General features: G+C 39.4%; 2 protein-coding genes across 6 annotated transcripts in view; one reads left to right on the forward strand and one right to left on the reverse strand.

Annotated features, from left to right (window-relative positions):
- phf13 (PHD finger protein 13) overlaps positions 1-8,504 on the forward strand; it is a 12,800-nt gene extending 4,296 nt beyond the window's left edge. Inside the window, exons 3-5 of one of the 2 annotated variants that reach the window (XM_061985399.2) lie at positions 2,209-2,388; positions 2,443-2,857; positions 7,600-8,504. In XM_061985399.2, coding sequence (XP_061841383.2) covers positions 2,209-2,388; positions 2,443-2,857; positions 7,600-7,832 — 828 coding nt within the window. In that variant the 3' untranslated portion in view covers positions 7,833-8,504. The remainder of the gene's footprint in view (positions 1-2,208; positions 2,389-2,442; positions 2,858-7,599) is intronic. The other variant, XM_061985400.2, reaches the window with a different exon arrangement.
- Positions 8,505-11,422: 2,918 nt separating this feature from the next.
- The window catches only part of dnajc11b (DnaJ (Hsp40) homolog, subfamily C, member 11b), a 69,832-nt gene continuing 61,254 nt past the window's right edge, over positions 11,423-20,000 (reverse strand). For 2 of the 4 annotated variants that reach the window (XM_061985678.2, XM_061985676.2), the window contains exons 16-17: positions 16,564-16,664; positions 11,423-14,265 (exon numbers count right to left, since the gene is read on the reverse strand). In XM_061985678.2, coding sequence (XP_061841662.1) covers positions 16,585-16,664 — 80 coding nt within the window. In that variant the 3' untranslated portion in view covers positions 11,423-14,265; positions 16,564-16,584. The remainder of the gene's footprint in view (positions 14,266-16,563; positions 16,665-20,000) is intronic. The other 2 variants (XM_061985679.2, XM_061985677.2) reach the window with 1 other exon arrangement.

Below are 20,000 nucleotides of genomic sequence, written 5' to 3' on the forward strand. Positions count from 1 at the left end.
TTGCTGAATCTAATACACTAAATACAAAAAATACAACAATTTGAATAGCTCTGATGTACATTAATTACTAGACAATAAGTTGCAAATGATGTGTTGTTGTTGAGTTTCTGTACTGTCTGTAGATCGGCAGACTTACCACGTTATACACTTCCATATCAGTAGATGGCAGCCGGTAGCTAATTGCTTTGTAGATGTCGGAAACAGCGGGAGGCAGCGTGCAGGTAAAAAGGTGTCTAATGCTTAAACCAAAAATAAACAAAAGGTGAGTGCCCCTCAGAAAAGGCATTGAAGCTTAGGGAAGGCAATGCAGAACAAAACTAAAACTGAACTGGCTTACAAAGTAAACAAAAACAGAATGTTGGACGACAGCAAAGACTTACTGTGGAGCAAAGACAATGTACATCTGAACATGACATGACAATCAACAATGTCCCCACAAAGAAGGATAAAAACAACTGAAATATTCTTAATTGCTAAAACGAAATAGATGTGGGAAGTACCAAAAAAAGAGAAAAAGCCACCAAAATAGGAGCGCAAGACAAGAACTAAAACACTACACACAAGAAAACAGCAATAAACTCAAAATTATTTTAAGTCAGGGCGTGATGTGACAGGTGAGACAAGAGCTATAGTCATGCATGCTTGGGTATGGTTTAAAGTCATATCCAACAATTGCGACAACGACTTTTTACTGTCAACCGAGTTTTGTTTTTTAATGATTTCTGCTGGTGGTGCGCCTTCGCATTTTTTCAACGCAAAAAATGTGCCTTGGCTCAAAAAAGGTTGAAAAACACTGGTGTAATGAACATATTAGTATTATTGAAACAATTTATTTATGACTTCACTTTTTTCCAACTTTGTTTACTACACTTTTGGCCATTTGGTTCTTCTGTCACTTCCGTTATGTCCTTACCATGTTCCGTATTGAACAAAATGAGAGTAGCAGCATTTAATCTGAAAAGATTTGGTATGAGTGGATGAGTGGAAAAAAAAGATCACGTCTACTAGAAGTTTGGGATGAGTTGCTACTTTTTATTCGACACAGCACTAGTATGTCTAATCAATAATCACTACACTAAACATAAAAGTAAGGCATATTTGATTTCAGCGTTGATGTAACCGCGGACAAAGTCACATAATTGGCCGATAAAGCGGAATCTGCTGTTAAACTCAGAATAACAGGGAAATTGACATAAATGTAAGTGAAATATTGTCATTGTGAGGAGAACATTTGTTTGGGAAAAGAATGTGTACGCTAGCGCTCATTCATCCCCAACATACTTCGTCCTGTGCTGAACCAAACTATGTCAAGACGGTCACCTGAAACAGCGACTAAACTACAAAACTAAAGCTAGCAAAACAATCCATACACCCACAACACATCTGTTGTGTTATTGTGAATGACATCATGGATGTAACATCAATGTACAAACAATCATACACACATAACACATCTTATCTGTTGTGTTGTTGTGAACAACATCATGGATCTAAGATCAATGTATAAACAATCATACACACACAACACATCTCACCTGATGTATTGTTGTGAACGACATCATGGATGTAACATCAATGTACAAACAATCATACACACACATAACACATCTCACCTGTTGTGTTGTTGTGAACGACATCATGGATGTAACATCAATGTACAAACAGTTGTCACAACCTGAGTGGCGCTCAAGTAAGTTGCCTCTTTACTTACTTCCCCCTTCACAATAACAGCGCGGTGCGCCACATCCTGTCTGGCTGTGCTAACAAAATAAAGGTAAAGTACATACCTTGCACAAGCATACTGTACTAAAAGCACTTATTGATACCTTTACACAATTATTATGCTTTGACCTAAAATACTGGTCACAATTGTCCAAAGATGTATTGTACCAATACATTTGAGGATTTTTTTTTGCATGTAATTAATATTTTATTTAACACATTGCGCACACACCCTAGGGTGGTGAAATTGGTGTAAAAGGTAAATAACTGTATTAAAAAGGAAAAACTGCATTTGATAGTTTGCATTGTTATTTAAATGTATGTTATTGCTATTTTTATTGTACCTGTTGTGGTTCATTCCAGGTTTTTTTTAGACTAATTTAAAGTAATAAATATAATACAAATGCAATTAATCGTGATTAATTGCTTTTGCCATAATGGTCCAGCCCTACTTGTCCAGTAAGAATTGTGTTTTTATCGGGACAGAACTCTTCCCTGCGCAGTACGTCGAGCCCCCCCAACAGCACTGGAAGCACAGTTGACAGTGACGGCTGGACCCCGGGCCCCTCAGCGTTTTGTCCCCAACGCCACCCCGCGGACCCCCTGGAGAGGAGCAGGAAGCGTCCACAGCTGGGCGTCACACTGTCCAGTCCCACCAGAAAAGATGTGAGTGGATAGAACTTGTTTTGGTTCTTAAGCGTGATTGTGACCACACAACAGTTTGCCTTTCCGCAGCACACTTTCCCCAGCCTGCATCCAGACGAGCGCAGGAACCGCGATAAGCTGAAGAAGAAGAAGAGGAGGAAGGAGAGGGAGCTTCAGAGTGATGAGGAACAGGAGCAGTCTCACTTGGCCGTCGCAGGGCTGCAGACTCCCTTTTCCTTCAAAGGCTTGCCTATAAAAGAAGAGCCGGACGACGACATCAGCATTTCCCTTCACCCTCCGCACACATCACCTCCTTGCAAAGAGGAGCCCACAGAAAGACCACCTGAGATGGAGCAGGTGTGGGAGAAGGTCAAGGAGCAGAAAGTGAGCAGCCTCTTTGCCAACAGAACAGTGTTTCGTCAGGGCAAGCAGGTGGTGTTCCGTGATGAAGATGGCTCAGGAGAGGATGAGGACATCATGGTGGACTCGGGTGAGTTCTCATGTCATTTTATATTCAAACCACACCCTGTCCTTCAGCATCTTGCAAATGACTGGTGTAGTGACTCTGACTAGTGGGTCTTGTAGTACAATCATCCCTTTTCTTCTTCTACATTACTTCCGCAAATTATTTACAGCACTTCACTTTTTGTTGTGTTACAGCCTTGTCCCAAAATGGAATACATGGAAGTTTGATCCTCAAAATTCTACACACTACACCCCATAATGACAATGTTTTTTTTAATTTGCAAATGCATTCACAGCATTTGCTCAATACGTAGTTGATGCACCTTTGGCAGCAATTACAGCCTCAAGTCTTTTTGAACACCATGCCACCAGCTTGGCACACCTATATTTGGACAGTTTCCCCCATTCATCTGTGCAGCACCTCTCAAGCTCCATCAGGTTGGATGGGAAGTGTTGGTATTCATCCAGGATGTCTCTGTACATTGCTGCGTTCATCTTTCCCTCTATCCTGACTAGTCTCCCAGATCCTGCCGCTGAAAACCATCTCCACACCATGATGCTGCCACCACCATGCTTCACTGTATGGATGGTATTGGTGGTGATGAGTGGTGTCTGGTTTCCTCCAAACATTCACGCCAAAGACTTCAATCTTTTTCTCATCAGACCAGAGAATTTACTTTCTCATGGTCTGAGAGTCTTTCAGGTGTATTTTGGCAAACTTTTGACTAAGAAATGGTTTCCGTCTGACCAGTATACCATCCAAGCATGATTGGTGGATTGTCTTACTGGAAGGTTCTTCTCTCTCCACAGAGGAATGCTGTAGCTCTGACAGAGTGACCGTGGTCTTGGTCACCTCCCTGACTGGACTAAGATGAATGCAGCATTGTACAGAGACATCCTGGATGAAAACTCACTGGGAGAGTAGTCAGGATAGAGGGAAAGATGAATGCAGCAATGTACAGAGACATCCTGGATGAAAACTCACTGGGAGACTAGTCAGGATAGAGGGAAAGATGAATGCAGCAATGTACAGAGACATCCTGGATGAAAACCAACACTTCCTATCCAACCTGATAGAGCTTGAGAGGTGCTGCAAAGTGGAATGGGCCAAACTGTCCAAACATACACTATATTGCCAAAAGTATTAGGCCACCCATCCAAATGATGAGAATCATAGGTGTATAAAATCAAGCACTTAGGCATGGAGACTGTTTCTACAAACATTTGTGAAAGAATGTGCCGCTCTAAGTTATTTCCAGCGTGGAACTGTCATAGGATGCCACCTGTGCAACAAATCCAGTCGTGAAATTTCCTCGCTCCTAAATATTCCAAAGTCAACTTTATTATAAGAAAAGTGAAGAGTTTGGGAACAACAGCTAGTCAGCCACCAAGTGGTAGGCCACATAAACTGACAGAGAGGGGTCAGCATAGTGCAAAGACTTTCTGCACTGTCAGTTGCTACAGAGCTCTGAACTTCATGTGACCTTCCAATTAGCCCACGTACAGTACGCAGAGAGCTTCATGGAATGGGTTTCCATGGCCGATCAGCTGTATCTAAGCCATGCATCACCAAGTCCAATGCAAAGCATGGGATGCAGTGGTGTGAAGCACGTCGCCACTGGACTCTAGAGCAGTGGAGACACCGTCTCTGGAGTGATTAATCACGCTATTCCATCTTGCAATCTGATGGACCAGTCTGGGTTTGGAGGTTGGCAGGAGAACGGTACATTTCGGACTGCATTATGCCAAGTGTGAAATTTGGTGGAGGAGGAATTATGGTGCAGGGTTATTTTTCAGGAGTTGGGCTTGGCCCCTTAGTTCCAGTGAAAGGAACTTTGAATGCTCCATCATACCTAAACATTTTGGACAATTCCATGCTCCCAACCTTGTAGGAACAGTTTGGAGCAGGCCCCTTCCTCTTCCAACATGACTGTGCACCAGTGCACAAAGCAAGGTCCATAAAGACATGGATGACAGAGTCTGGTATGGATGAACTTGACTGGCTTGCACAGAGTCCTGACCTGAACCCGATAGAACACCTTTGGGAAGAATTAAAACAGAGACTGAGAGCCAGGCCTTCTCTACCAACATCAGTGTGTGACCTCACCAATGCGCTTTTGGAAGAATGGTGTATAAACACACTCCACAACCTTGTGGACAGCCTTTCCAGAAGAGTTGAAGCTGTAATAGCTGCAAAAGGTGGACCCACATCATATTGAACCCTATGGGTTAGGAATGGGATGGCACTTCAACTTCATATGTGAGTCAAGGCAGGTGGCCAAATACTTTTGGCAATATCGTGTATGTGTGCCAAGCTTGTGGCATCATGTTCAAAAAGACTTGAGGATGTAATTGCTGCCAAAGGTGCATCAACAAAGTATTGAGCAATGGCTGTCAATACTTATAAACATGTAGTTTTTTGTTTTGAATAAATTTGCAAAAAAAAAAAAGAAAAACTTCACATTGTCATTATGGGGTATTGTGTGTAGAATTTTGAGGACAAACATGAATGTATTGCACTCTGGAATAGTGCTGTAACATAAAATGTGGAAAAAGTGAAGTGCTGTGAATTCTTCCTGGAAGCACTGTATGTTTGTTTTTTCAGGTCTAGAGGGCTTGTTTAATGTTAAAAATTGTCATTAGAAAATCTTGAACAGGATATTCCATTCATGATCAATAATTCCTACTTTACAGAAATTAATTTACTGCGGCCAGACCCACAACCGATTAATAGCAATAAACAAAATACTATTGCTCTTGGCAAGTAGAAGTATATTTAAAGTGTGTACTTTAGGGACACAACCAAGACAAATGTTTATGATTAGATATTAAGAAATAACGTATTATTCATAAGGTACATAAAGGTTTGTATTTACTACAAATAATAATGTATAAACAAACAAAACAACTACAATTTAGTTCATCCAATATGTTCAATATAAGGGCTGTGAATCTTTGGGCACCACACGATTTAATTCAGAATCAATTCTCAATTCAAAACGATTCCCGATTCAAAATCAATACTTTTTTAATAACATTGGGTGCCAGTTCTATGATTAACTACAGTCCACCGTAAAATAGATAAACAGCCCTGATAAATGTTTATATTACTTAAAAGAAAACTTTTTTTAAAATAAAATTCTACCCTAAAAAATGAATAAACTCAAATACAAATAAGACAACAAGAGAAGTATCTTTTCTAAAGTAAATGTGTACAGTGGATATAGATCATCTACATCAACTATATGATTTGTCTGAGTGGCTGCACAGGACAGATAAACAAATATATATGTTTTAATCGATTAAGAATCGTTACAAATAAGAATCATGATTCATTTGAAAATCGATATTTTTTTACACCTCTATTTAATAGTCATGTGTTTATATTCTAGATAATATCCAAAGTTTGCATGAAAAAAAAATAGGAAAAGTGGTTAGGATCTTAAAAATTGCTGTAGCGTTAATTGAAAAAGTACATAAAGCACAATAAATGGGCAAAATCTATTAAAAAAAACCAACAGTATTTTGTATTCATTATATCTTTTGGGTGAAGGTTTGGTTAAAATATAAATAAAGTGTGAATCTGTCACGATGACGGTGTTGGAAGCGATGCTAACTTAACAATTATCTCTAGAGGCTTTTGAATGGACGCTAAATCAAACTAAAACTATTACAAAAGACTTCCCGCTGACTAAAAGTATATTTGTATCACTGAAGTGATGCTTTTAAACAGGTTTAAACAATTTTTTAAAAATTTTGCCTATAATTCACAATCATTATGAAAGACACAACCTCAGATGGATTTTTTTTTTAATGCATTCAAACTCGTAAATAAAAGCTCAATGAGAGGTCCTCTATTCCGTCCATAAAACCCAATAAAAAAACATCCAAAGAGTGCCGACAATATTAACCAAGTATTAGTGATATTGTTATTATAAGTGCTAACGCAGACAGACTATTTATAGCGGCACCGTGATCACTTCCTGTTTGCCAATGTTGACATTGGCTGCTCCCTCGTTTCCTTGCTTGTCAAACTTTATTGTAGATAATAAATCATGCCTCTCACCTGGATAGTAGAAGGATGAGGACGTATTCCGACAAGCTGGTACACTTTGACAGCCAATTTAGACTCGGAAATGGCGAGAACGACACGAAAAGACGCCCCATTTTTCTTGGCGAGGATTACGAGACATTCTTCATCTAAATAGGAATGTATGAACATCCTAGCAGTCTAATGACAGCAGACATTGTACAGTAAGTGATGTTTTATTATGTTTGTTGGCTCTCATAAAGTCTGCAGTGAGTAAATGTTATTGGAAAAAAAGCGAACGTTGTGATGCGTTTTTGAAAATAATGCGCTGTGTATGCTTACAATGGAGGTGTTTGGGTGTTTTTAAGGGTTTTCTAGGCAGAATATAAGGGCTCCTGTAGGCTCCATTGTAAGCTGACTTTTGATGGTAGTTATTTCATATTTAGAATGCATTAAAAAAATCTAATCCTGGGTCACGTCTTTCACAATATTGGCAACATTCCAAAAAAGTGCACTTACCCTTTGAGAAAAATAAAAAGAGAGCATTGATGCTCAGCTACTGAACCGCAAAAGGCGATGGCTTTTTTTCACTATCTCAGAAAACATTTGACTATTGTGACTAACATTAAAATAAAGTAGCGTGGTAGGCCAGCGTATTCATTAAAACAAGGCAGACATGTCGTATGTGTGGCCAGTGTAAGATGAATATAGGAATGTGATTGTCCGTGTCCCTGCAGACGACGACTCGTGGGACCTGGTGACGTGTTTCTGCATGAAGCCCTTCGCCGGCCGGGCCATGATCGAGTGCAACAAGTGCAACACCTGGATCCACCTGTCCTGCGCCAAGATCCGCAAGAGCCACGTGCCGGAAACGTACGTGTGCCAGAGCTGCCAGGAGAGCCACGAGAGCCTGGACGCCCGCCGCTCCCACCGCTCTCGCTTCGGTCCACGGAAGCACCTGCTAGAGTGACCTGGCAACCACTATATCACTATTTTACCTGTGGACCTGCAGACTCAATCCCAGTCTGCCACATGGCGTAATTCTACTGGCTCTCACGGACACTGCAAGTGCATGCTGGGTAGTGTGGGTGTGCACTGGTTAAAGCAGGCCGGTGACAGGTGTGTTCACCTGAAAGTGCACAAGTGGCAGTTTGGATGGAGCCAGCCAGGCTTTGACGCAGCTCCAGTATTAAGATGACACTTGAAGTCAGTGCAGGACAAGAAGTCTTCCTACCTTGTCCACACAATACTTCTTTGTAGCGTTTACTTCCACACACCAATATATTGATACAATACTTCTTTGACTTCATGTAGCGTTTACTTCCACACACCAATATATTGATACAAGGACTCCTGGGCTCATTCAAGACTAACTGGAATATTCATGTCAGGGCTTTGCTGCTTTTCATCTGCAGATGATCATGTTTTTGTGAGAAGAGAGTGGGAACATAGTCTTCATCTTATCACTCACCTGTGGAACATGTTTATTGTTGCTCTAGTGGCTTCTTGACCTTTGGACAACTTCATTTAGCAGTTTGTGTGGGCCAGTGGGCCCCAAACTTTCTGACTCGGGGGCACATTGGGTAAAAACTATTTGGCAGGGGGTGCATATTTTGTGTATGTATATGTGTATATGTATGTATGTGTGTATATGTGTACATATATATATATATATATATATGTATGTATGTATGTATGTATGTATGTATGTATGTATGTATGTATGTATGTATGTATGTATATATGTATGTATATATATAATATATATGTATATATATATTATATATATATACGTATGTATATATGTATATATATGTGTATATATATATAATATATATACATATGTATATGTATATATATATAATATATATACATATGTATATATATATATATGTATATATATACATATGTATATATATATGTATGTGTGTATATATATATATATATACATATATATATATGTGTGTGTATATATATATATATATATATACATATATATATGTATGTACAGTATGTATATATATATACACACACACACATATATGTATGTGTATGTATAAATACATAGAGTATATATATATATATGCATGCTCTCTCTATATATGTATATGTATGTATATATATAATGTATATATATACATATTTATATAATATTCATATATATATATGAATATATATATATATATATATTAATATAATGTATAGATAGATGGCAGGAAAGATATTCATATGGCCTCATTTGTCATGGTTCACCTGACACATGAAACGTGACAAATTGAGGGGGCGCACTATCCACTTCAGTGGCCAGATGGCAGTAGAGTGTTGAATAACTTCAAATGTGTTTGGGGGCAAATCCAACTTTGCCCACAGCATCAGTTACTATTAATAGAGAGGCACTTTCCATCATTTCCAGCAGACTCTGGCACGAGATCCACCCAGCAATGGGGCCGTATGAATCCCTTCCCTGCTCTTTATTTTTGGTGGTGTTCTTCAATTTGTTCTTCTTTCGATCCCCTCCTGCATTCAACACTAAATGTAGAAATATTTCTTCAAGTACAAAAAGAGAAATCTCCCACTTTTGCAACAGCAGACCCTGTAAGATCATCTCCATCAACAATAACTTAGTGGCTACGCAGGACACATTTAAAAACTCAAAACTTACTTGAGACCTCCCGCGGGCCAGATTGTGGACGCTGGTGGCTCGGATCCTGCCTGCGGGCTGTAGTTTGGGGACCCCTGGTGTAGGCTCTATTTAGTGTGTCGTTGAACTAAAGCCATACGTTAGCGCCATCGGATTAAACACACTTCATGTATTTTAGTGAAAACAACTTGACAATTTTCTGCTTGCCATAACCCTCATTATTGTTTTTTAACATCAACATTGAAATTGCACTTTTATCAACACCACCGCACTCATGTGTACTCATTTGAAGTTCCTGCCACTCCCTGCGGTCCCAATTTCATCCGTTTTTAAATTAATTACCCTCGATTCATGGATGGAACCCAATATAAATGGAACCTTTTTTTGTGTAGGTGTAAATCCAGAATAAGGGCAAATACAAACAGTTCCAGGTGATGTTGCCAATAATCTGCCAGGTTGTCATATTTTCCTACATCACTGGGAGAGCCTGAAGGCCTCATTTAAATCTCAAAATATTCACCTGTTTTGTTACTGGTGGATTCTGGCAGCCTGGGCTGCCCTTTGCCCTTTTATGGAGACTGAGGTGAATGCTGTTTCCATGAAACAATTGTAAATATTGTGAATAAAGAGTTGTATCCAGTTGTTGTTCACAAACCACCTCTAATAAAACAATGTTCAGTTGTTGTCATGTATTGTAACTTCTGCAATCATCTTCCTACACCAAACCTTTTCCACTGAGGGCCACACTCTGATATTTTTCATTTTCAAAACTAATAAAATATGTACCGGTACATGTTTGTTTAACCTTTAGGATTTCCTTCCAGTTTGGTCCAGGGGGACCGGAAGTGTCTTGGTCATAAAAAAAAAACAATTAATTGAATAATTAAAAAAAACAAAAATAATAAATACACATGAATCTCTAGATCAACTTCTACAATATAAAGTTATTTTTTTTAAATTTTGATGCCCTTTTTGTCAAAACCCTGTTTTTTATTGCAAAAATACAGAGTGCAATATGCCTCCCCTTAAAAAATTAAAAGTGGAATATTTTAATGTTAAGAAATTGAAGCCTTAATATGTAAATAATTCATTAAAACAGATTTTTAATTTGTTATTTTTTAAACAATGACAGTTAGAAAAATGAATGCACTAAAATTCTCAAGGATCCAAAAGGCCCTCACTCCTAAAAATTACACAAATATATATTTGTTTAACTTTAAACACTTAAGCCCATATGTCAACTTAAGACCTGTTGATTATATAGGTAGTTTTTGTAGTTTGTTTGTTTTATGCCCTTTTTGTCAAAGTACATTTTATGTTTATATGGCAAACACATAAAAATATAAATTTTCCCCGAAAAATATTTCAAAATGAAATATTTGATGTGACGCAATTGGAGACTTGAATAGATCAATAATTCATAACTAAATTGATTTTGATTCATAATTTTTTAATAGTAATGATAAAAAAAATAGCCTGTAAGGCTGTTAATGTTAGCGTCAACATTTCAAGTTTTGCTCGTTAAATGTAACCTGTTTGCTATTTAAGCCACTTTTTTTATATATAGTATTTTGAGAATGTGTTAAAAAAAACTCGCTGCGGGCTGCAAATGGCCCTCGAGCCAAATGTTGGACATCCTTGAACTATAGTGTAGCAGTGATTCTCCAACTGTGGCACGCCAAAGAATCACTTGACTAAAGTACAGTGTTGTACGTTTCTATATTCAGGGAAGTCTGGGCTTCTCTGCTTCGGCTGCTGCCCCCGCAACCCCACATCAAATAAGCAGAATACTTTTTTTTCTGAGGTGCTACTTGGTGAAAACAGTTTGAGAACCACTGAACCAAAAAGTCTAGCCTTCAAAATAAAAGCACAGCAGGGAAATAACACGGTTTATGCCAAAGAAGGTAACAATTTCCAGGTGCAGTTATAAAAGAACTATTTACTGGGTACCGACATGGAATGAAATACAGAAAGACAAATGACAAAGTAAATGTTTGGTTTTTAACACTTTCAGAAAGTATATTTACTTTTCTGCTGTGTACTCACTCACCTTTGGAACAAAACAATCTTAAACAGAAGAAAATGGATGGATGGATGGGTTTTACTGACAACATGTTTTAGCTGACAGGAAGTGGTCACATCTGGGTTGATTGGCTGACAGGAAGTGGTCACATCTGCGTTGATTAGCTGACAGGAAGTGCTGGGTTGATTAGCTGACAGGAAGTGGTCACATCTGGGTTGATTAGCAGACAGGAAGTGGTCACATCTGGGTTGATTGGCTGACAGGAAGTGGTCACATCTGGGTTGATTGGCTGACAGGAAGTGGTCACATCTGGTTTGATTGGCTGATAGGAAGTAGTCACATCTGGGTTGATTAGCAGACAGGAAGTGGTCACATCTCTGTTGATTGGCTGACAGGAAGTGGTCATATCTGGGTTGATTGGCTGACAGGAAGTGGTCACATCTGGGTTGATTAGCAGACAGGAAGTGGTCACATCTGGGTGGATTGGCTGACAGGAAGTGGTCACATCTGGGTGGATTGGCTGACAGGAAGTGGTCGCTGCGTTATGGTTACTTCTTACTCGCTGCATTATGGTTACTTCTTACTGGTTGCGTTATGGTTACTTCTTACTACTACTTAGAGCGAGAATATCGACATGACTTTGTTTTTCCAAGCATGGGAAGGAAGAAGAATTACATTAAAGAAATAAATAAATGATCGAGCGCGTCGCTGACTCAACGAAGTCATTTGAGCGTATCACGGCGAGTCTACACCGAGCCAGCTAAGAATGTTTAAATCTAAACGGTGGACATTTATCCATGACAATATGGAAAGGCTGCAGAAGGTGTGTTTGACGGAGAAGGAGCTGGTAAATAAATTCTGAACATTGTTACTGTATTTTGGTGCGGTATAGCTCGGTTGGCGGGCCAGCAACTAGAGGGTTTCAGGTTCAATCCCTGCTTCCGCCATCCTAGTCATTGCCGTTGTGTCCTTGGGCAAGACACTTTACCCACCTGCTCCCAGTGCCACCCACACTGGTTTAAATGTAACTTAGATATTGGGTTTCACTTTGTAAAAGCGCTTTGAGTCACTAGAGAAAAGCGCTATATAAATATAATTCACTTCACTTCACTTCACATTTTTCAGACTACTTTTTTCCCACCCTTATAAAACACTGCGGCTAATTTATGGATTTTTCTTTGCTAACGGGCCACAATGTTCAACAAATAGTTTTCACATTATACCCGCGGAGACACTGAAAAGGTGTGTTGTTGTTTGTGCTACGGCGCCATCTTTTGGACGAGATCGCTCACTGCAGGTGCTGCCGGTTAAAAATCGTCCATAGTGTTTCTGCTCGAAAAGGATTCTTCATTTGTCACTGTAAGCAACATTTGTCAGTTTTACAATATAACTAAAACAATTCTTACTTACTTAACAGTCCCACGTGTGATGTCTGTAGGAGTGTTTTCATGCATATTTGTACGTGCTTTCGTAACGTAATGAAGCGAGCGTCATTAGCATTAGCTAACAGGTTTACAAGTGTCTGTGTTAGGATTATTAACTTACAATGGCATTCTTGTTGTATTGTTTCAGTTTCGTGAACTCACCAAAACGCCACCGTGGAGTTATTGAGTGTGTTTAGCCGATTGGCGAGCTAGTGGGTCCATGACGATGACTTCTGTTTTGTTTGATCATCCGTTTTACTGCCGTGTGACAAGCACCGTTTGGAAACTATTAAGGTATGTAAATAAACATTTACAAAATCTGCGGTTTATAATCTGGTGCATTTAATATATGTAAAATATTTTTATCTTCTAAAATTTGGGTGCGGCTTAAATATTTGTGCACTCTGTAGCCTGGAGAAAATAGTATTTCATTACTTCATAAAACTACTGTAGTTGTTAGTAGTACATCCTATTGTTTTGTTTTTATACAATAAATATTATACATGCATTTTTTAAAAAGGAAGTTACATAGTCAAATTGTGCTGTTTTGGTGGGGTTAAGCACCAATTAAATTGATTCCAATGGGAGACGTTGATTTGAGATACAAGTGTTTTGAGTAAAGAGCTCTGTCACGTAAGTTGAGATCCTACTGTGGCAGCCATAAAGTCATGTTGGTATTCTTAAATGTGAAGAAGTATTTGCATTGTTCATTCCCAGTCTAGCCCAGGGCAGCAAATGTAGCTCTGCACCATCAACGTGTGAATGAATGAGCAGTTGTCTGTGAAGAGCAAAGCGTTACATAAATCTAATCCATTATTACCTTTTGAAAACCATTCTGGATGGAAGGGTCTGAGCAGTTCCTGAAAACAATAGCAGGAAATGGCGATGATGTCACTTCCCTTTCATGGATCCACATTGCAGTTCCATGGCAGTTAAGTCAAACCCCAGAAAACTAAGGACAAGTATTTTATATGAAGACCACACATAGGATGAAGTCCACAAGAAGATGAGGTAAAACAGCACCTTTCCTTGCATGGTTGCTGGAACTATGAGAAGATGAGGATGAGGATGAGGATGAAGATCCCACCAGGTCCTCCTTCAGGAGGTACAACATCGCAGCAGAACTATAACAGGATGAGGATGAGGATCCACCAGGTCCTCCTTCAGGAGGTACAACATCGCAGCAGAAGGTCTGGGAGTGGGCCCGTGAGGGAGAGTAGGCTGATACTGTCCTACACAGGAAGCTCCAAAAGTCTGTTGAAATGTTCCTTGATTGCACGCTCCAGTTCCTATGACTCCGCTTCAATCCTGTGAGCTGAGGGGACAAAAAGAAAAGATGGCAGTGACTTCATCTTCTCGTTCTGGGAGGAGCATCCAACTCTCACGTCACATTCTCTCACATGGCAAAACAGGAGTGTTTCAACATGGGTCAAAACATACATTTTTCAATGAATCAAGATTCGTATTTTATATATATATATATATATATATATATATATATATATATATATATATATACACACAGGTAAAAGCCAGTAAATTAGAATATTTTGAAAAACTTGATTTATTTCAGTAATTGCATTCAAAAGGTGTAACTTGTACATTATATTTATTCATTGCACACAGACTGATGCATTCAAATGTTTATTTCATTTAATTTTGATGATTTGAAGTGGCAACAAATGAAAATCCAAAATTCCGTGTGTCACAAAATTAGAATATTACTTAAGGCTAATACAAAAAAGGGATTTTTAGAAATGTTGGCCAACTGAAAAGTATGAAAATGAAAAATATGAGCATGTACAATACTCAATACTTGGTTGGAGCTCCTTTTGCCTCAATTACTGCGTTAATGCGGCGTGGCATGGAGTCGATGAGTTTCTGGCACTGCTCGGGTGTTATGAGAGCCCAGGTTGCTCTGATAGTGGCCTTCAACTCTTCTGCGTTTTTGGGTTTGGCATTCTGCATCTTCCTTTTCACAATACCCCACAGATTTTCTATGGGGCTAAGGTCAGGGGAGTTGGCGGGCCAATTTAGAACAGAAATACCATGGTCCGTAAACCAGGCACGGGTAGATTTTGCGCTGTGTGCAGGCGCCAAGTCCTGTTGGAACTTGAAATCTCCATCTTCATAGAGCAGGTCAGCAGCAGGAAGCATGAAGTGCTCTAAAACTTGCTGGTAGACGGCTGCGTTGACCCTGGATCTCAGGAAACACAGTGGACCGACACCAGCAGATGACATGGCACCCCAAACCATCACCCAACCATGCAAATTTTGCATTTCCTTTGGAAATCGAGGTCCCAGAGTCTGGAGGAAGACAGGAGAGGCACAGGATCCACGTTGCCTGAAGTCTAGTGTAAAGTTTCCACCATCAGTGATGGTTTGGGGTGCCATGTCATCTGCTGGTGTTGGTCCACTCTCTTTCCTGAGATCCAGGGTCAACGCAGCCGTCTACCAGCAAGTTTTAGAGCACTTCATGCTTCCTGCTGCTGACCTGCTCTATGGAGATGGAGATTTCAAGTTCCAACAGGACTTGGCGCCTGCACACAGCGCAAAATCTACCCGTGCCTGGTTTACGGACCATGGTATTTCTGTTCTAAATTGGCCCGCCAACTCCCCTGACCTTAGCCCCATAGAAAATCTGTGGGGTATTGTGAAAAGGAAGATGCAGAATGCCAGACCCAAAAACGCAGAAGAGTTGAAGGCCACTATCAGAGCAACCTGGGCTCTCATAACACCTGAGCAGTGCCAGAAACTCATCGACTCCATGCCACGCCGCATTAACGCAGTAATTGAGGCAAAAGGAGCTCCAACCAAGTATTGAGTATTGTACATGCTCATATTTTTCATTTTCATACTTTTCAGTTGGCCAACATTTCTAAAAATCCCTTTTTTGTATTAGCCTTAAGTAATATTCTAATTTTGTGACACACGGAATTTTGGATTTTCATTTGTTGCCACTTCAAATCATCAAAATTAAATGAAATAAACATTTGAATGCATCAGTCTGTGTGCAATGAATACATATAATGTACAAGTTACACCTTTTGAATGCAATTACTGAAATAAATCAAGTTTTTCAAAATATTCAAATTTACTGGCTTTTACCTGTATATATATATATATATACATATATATATATATATATATATATATACTACCTATTAAATGGTTTAAATGTTTATAGTTAAGTGCTCCATCACAGACCCAATAAAGCTTCTAAGTTGAGGTATTACTGTATTGTGTGTGTGTGTGTATATATATATATATATATATATATATATATATATATATATATATATATATATATATATATAGCCCTGCGATGAGGTGGCGACTTGTCCAGGGTGTACGCCGCCTTCCGCCCGATTGTAGCTGAGATAGGCTCCAGCGCCCCCCGCGACCCTAAAGGGAATAAGCGGTAGAAAATGGATGGATGGATGGATGGATATATATATATATATATATATATATATATATATATATATATATATATATATATGTATACCTACTCAGTGGCCTCGCGGTTAGAGTGTCCGCCCTGAGATTGGTAGGTTGTGAGTTCAAACCCCGGCCGAGTCATACCAAAGAATATAAAAATGGGACCCATTACCTCCCTGCTTAGCACTCAGCATCAAGGGTTGGAATTGGGGGTTAAATCACCAAAAATGATTCCAGGGCGTGGCCACAGCTGCTGCCCACTGCTCCCCTCACCTACCAGGGGGTGAACAAGGGGATGGGTTAAATGCAGAGGACAAATTTCACCACACCTAGTGTTTGTGTGACAATCACTGGTACTTACTTACTTTATATATTTACAGTTTATGTGTGTGTATATATATATATATACATCAATACATACATATATATATATATACATATACATATACACATATATATATATATATATATATAAATATATATATTTTTTTTATAAATGTTTTTATTAAGTTTGACAGGTATTACAATATACAATAGAACAGTAGTCACATTTTCCCCTTTTTTCCCACCCACTTCCAAGAACAGCAACCCAACACATTGCCCATACACACATAACACCCCCCCCCCAGGTCCTACATACAGTAAGTTAAAGGTACAGTCACAAATGGAAAATAATTAGTACATCACTTTCTTCTCAACATAGGCAGATAGTAAATATACACCCAGAATAAATATAAATAAAAAACAAAAAAACAAAAAGGAAGCTGGTTTATGAAAGGTGAACTTTTCATGTGTCCTGTAGCGTCTCTAATTTAGCTATGTAGTCAACCACACAGCCCCAAACAGAATAAAACTTCCCAGGTGCCCTCCTAAGATTGAACTTTATTTTCTCCAGATCTAAATACATCATAAGGTCTTTAAGCCATAAGGAGGCTTTGGGGCAGACTGGTGACTTCCACTCCAGCAAAATTCTCCTACGTGCTAATAAGGATGCAAAGGCGATACTATCCTTACATTTTCTCCTTATTTGGGGATCTGATACCGTCCCAAAAATAGGCATTTCTGCACATGGTGTCAGATTTAAATCCAATGCCTTAGCAAGGTGTTTGAAAATAGTTGTCCAATAATCCAGCAAATGGGGACAAGACCAAAACATGTGCGTCATGTTTGCAGGTGACATGTAACATCTGTTACAAGTATCCGAGATATTGGGGTATATTTTGGAGAGTTTGGAATTAGTGAAATAAATACGATGGACAACCTTAAATTGTATTAAATTAAGCCTTGAACAGGATGTACTGTTATTAATTCGGGTTAAGGCAGAATCCCAATCTCCATCGTCTATAGATCTGCCAAGCTCTTCTTCCCAATTCCCTCTGATTTTATCAAGAGACGTTTTACCAAACTGGGATATTAAGATGTAGATTTTGGAGATTAGGCCTTTCTGATTTGTGGGAATATCTAAAATTGAGTCAATTAGCGAATTAGGTGGAGTATTAGGGAAAGAGAGACTATTTGATTTAACAAAATTACGAACCTGAAAGTATCGAAATAGGTGAGATTTTGGTAGGTCAAATTTTTCACACAGTTCACTGAAACTGGCGAAGACATCACCAATATATAAGTCCTTTAGCCTGCTAAGGCTTGACTGCTTCCATAGAGAAAACGCTACATCTGTGCTGGGAGGGAGGAAGAGGTGGTTATTATGAATGGGGCTGTGGTTGCATAAGCCCTGCATGCCGAAAGTGTTTCTAAATTGAGACCAGATTTTAAGGGTAGAAATGACAATTGGACTACAAGTAAATTGGGATGGTCGATAAGGTAATTTTGATGTAAGCAGATCCAAGAGAGAGGTAGAACAGAAACTAGCTTCAGACTTGCACCAGATTAATTCAGGTTATAAATAAATAAATAAATAAATGGGTTGTACTTGTATAGCGCTTTTCTACCTTTAAGGTACTCAAAGCGCTTTGACACTACTTCCACATTTACCCATTCACACACACATTCACACACTGATGGAGGGAGCTGCCATGCAAGGCGCTAACCAGCACCCATCAGGAGCAAGGGTGAAGTGTCTTGCTCAGGACACAACGGACATGACGAGGTTGGTACTAGGTGGGGATTGAACCAGGGACCCTCGGGTTGCGCACGGCCACTCTCCCACTGCGCCACGCCGTTCTGGGATCCAGAGAGTCACTTTGTGTATGTTAGCTGCCCAATAGTAGTATTTTAGATTAGGGAGTGATAAACCACCTACGAACCTATGCCTTTGCAGGAACTCTCTCCTAATCCTGGGAGTCTTGCCTTTCCATATAAAGGATGAAATTAGTTTGTTTATTATGCAAAAAAATGAATTGGGTAAAAAGATAGGCAAACATTGAAACAGATACACAAATCGAGGAAGCACATTCATTTTGACGCAGTTTACCCTGCCAGCTATAGTTATGTGTAAATCATTCCACCTTTCCAAATCTAATTTAAGTTTGTCGATTAGAGGTGGAAAATTGTCCTTGTAGAGAGCTGGTAGCTTACGACAAATATGTATACCTAAGTATTTGAAGCTGTTCCTGGACATCTTAAATAGGAAATATCCATCAGGGATCTCAAGGGCCAAATTATTCACAGGGAAACATTCACTCTTAGCGAAATTCAATTTATAGCCAGAGAATGATCCAAAATTGTTTAGCAATTCAATCATCTTTGGAATAGTAGAGATTGGATCAGATATAAACAATAGTAAATCATCCGCGTATAGAGAATGTGTGTGTTCTAGACCGCATCTATGGATTCCTTTACTGATACCAGCCGATTTAAGGGCAATGGACAAGGGTTCGATTGCAGTAACGAATAACAATGGGCTTAGAGGGCACCCCTGGCGTGTACCTCTGCCAAGTGTGAAAAATTGGGATAACATCCCATTTGTGCTTACGGCAGCCCTAGGAGAAGAGTATAGAAGTGCTATCCAAGATATAAAGTTAAAGTTAAAGTACCAATGATTGTCACACACACACTAGGTGTGGCGAAATTATTCTCTGCATTTGACCCATCACCCTTGATCACCCCCTGGGAGGTGAGGGGAGCAGTGGGCAGCAGCGGTGGCTGCGCCCGGGAATCATTTTGGTGATTTAACCCCCAATTCCAACCCTTGATGCTGAGTGCCAAGCAGGGAGGTAATGGGTCCCATTTTTTATAGTCTTTGGTATGACTCGGCCGAGATTTGAACTCCCAACCTACCGATCTCAGGACGGACACTCTAACCACTAGGCCACTGTATATATATGGACCCAATGTTGAACCTCTTTAAGACCTCCAATAAATATCCCCACTCCACCCTGTCGAAAGCTTTCTCCGCATCCAAAGAGACCACCACTTCTGGCGTCTCCTCGGGTGCTGGAGAAAAAATAATATTAAGAAGGCAACGAATGTTGGAAAAAGATTGCCGGTTTTTCATAAACCCAGTTTGGTCAGGTGATATGATGTTTGGTAAAATTGATTCAAGGCGAAGGGCCAGTACTTTAGCTAAAATCTTATAATCAGCGTTTAAGAGAGAGATGGGACGGTAAGAACTACAATCAGAATCTACTTTGCCCGGTTTTAGTAATAAAG

Source organism: Nerophis lumbriciformis, linkage group LG23 (assembly GCF_033978685.3).
Source record: "Nerophis lumbriciformis linkage group LG23, RoL_Nlum_v2.1, whole genome shotgun sequence".
Taxonomy (NCBI): Eukaryota; Metazoa; Chordata; class Actinopteri; order Syngnathiformes; family Syngnathidae; genus Nerophis; species Nerophis lumbriciformis.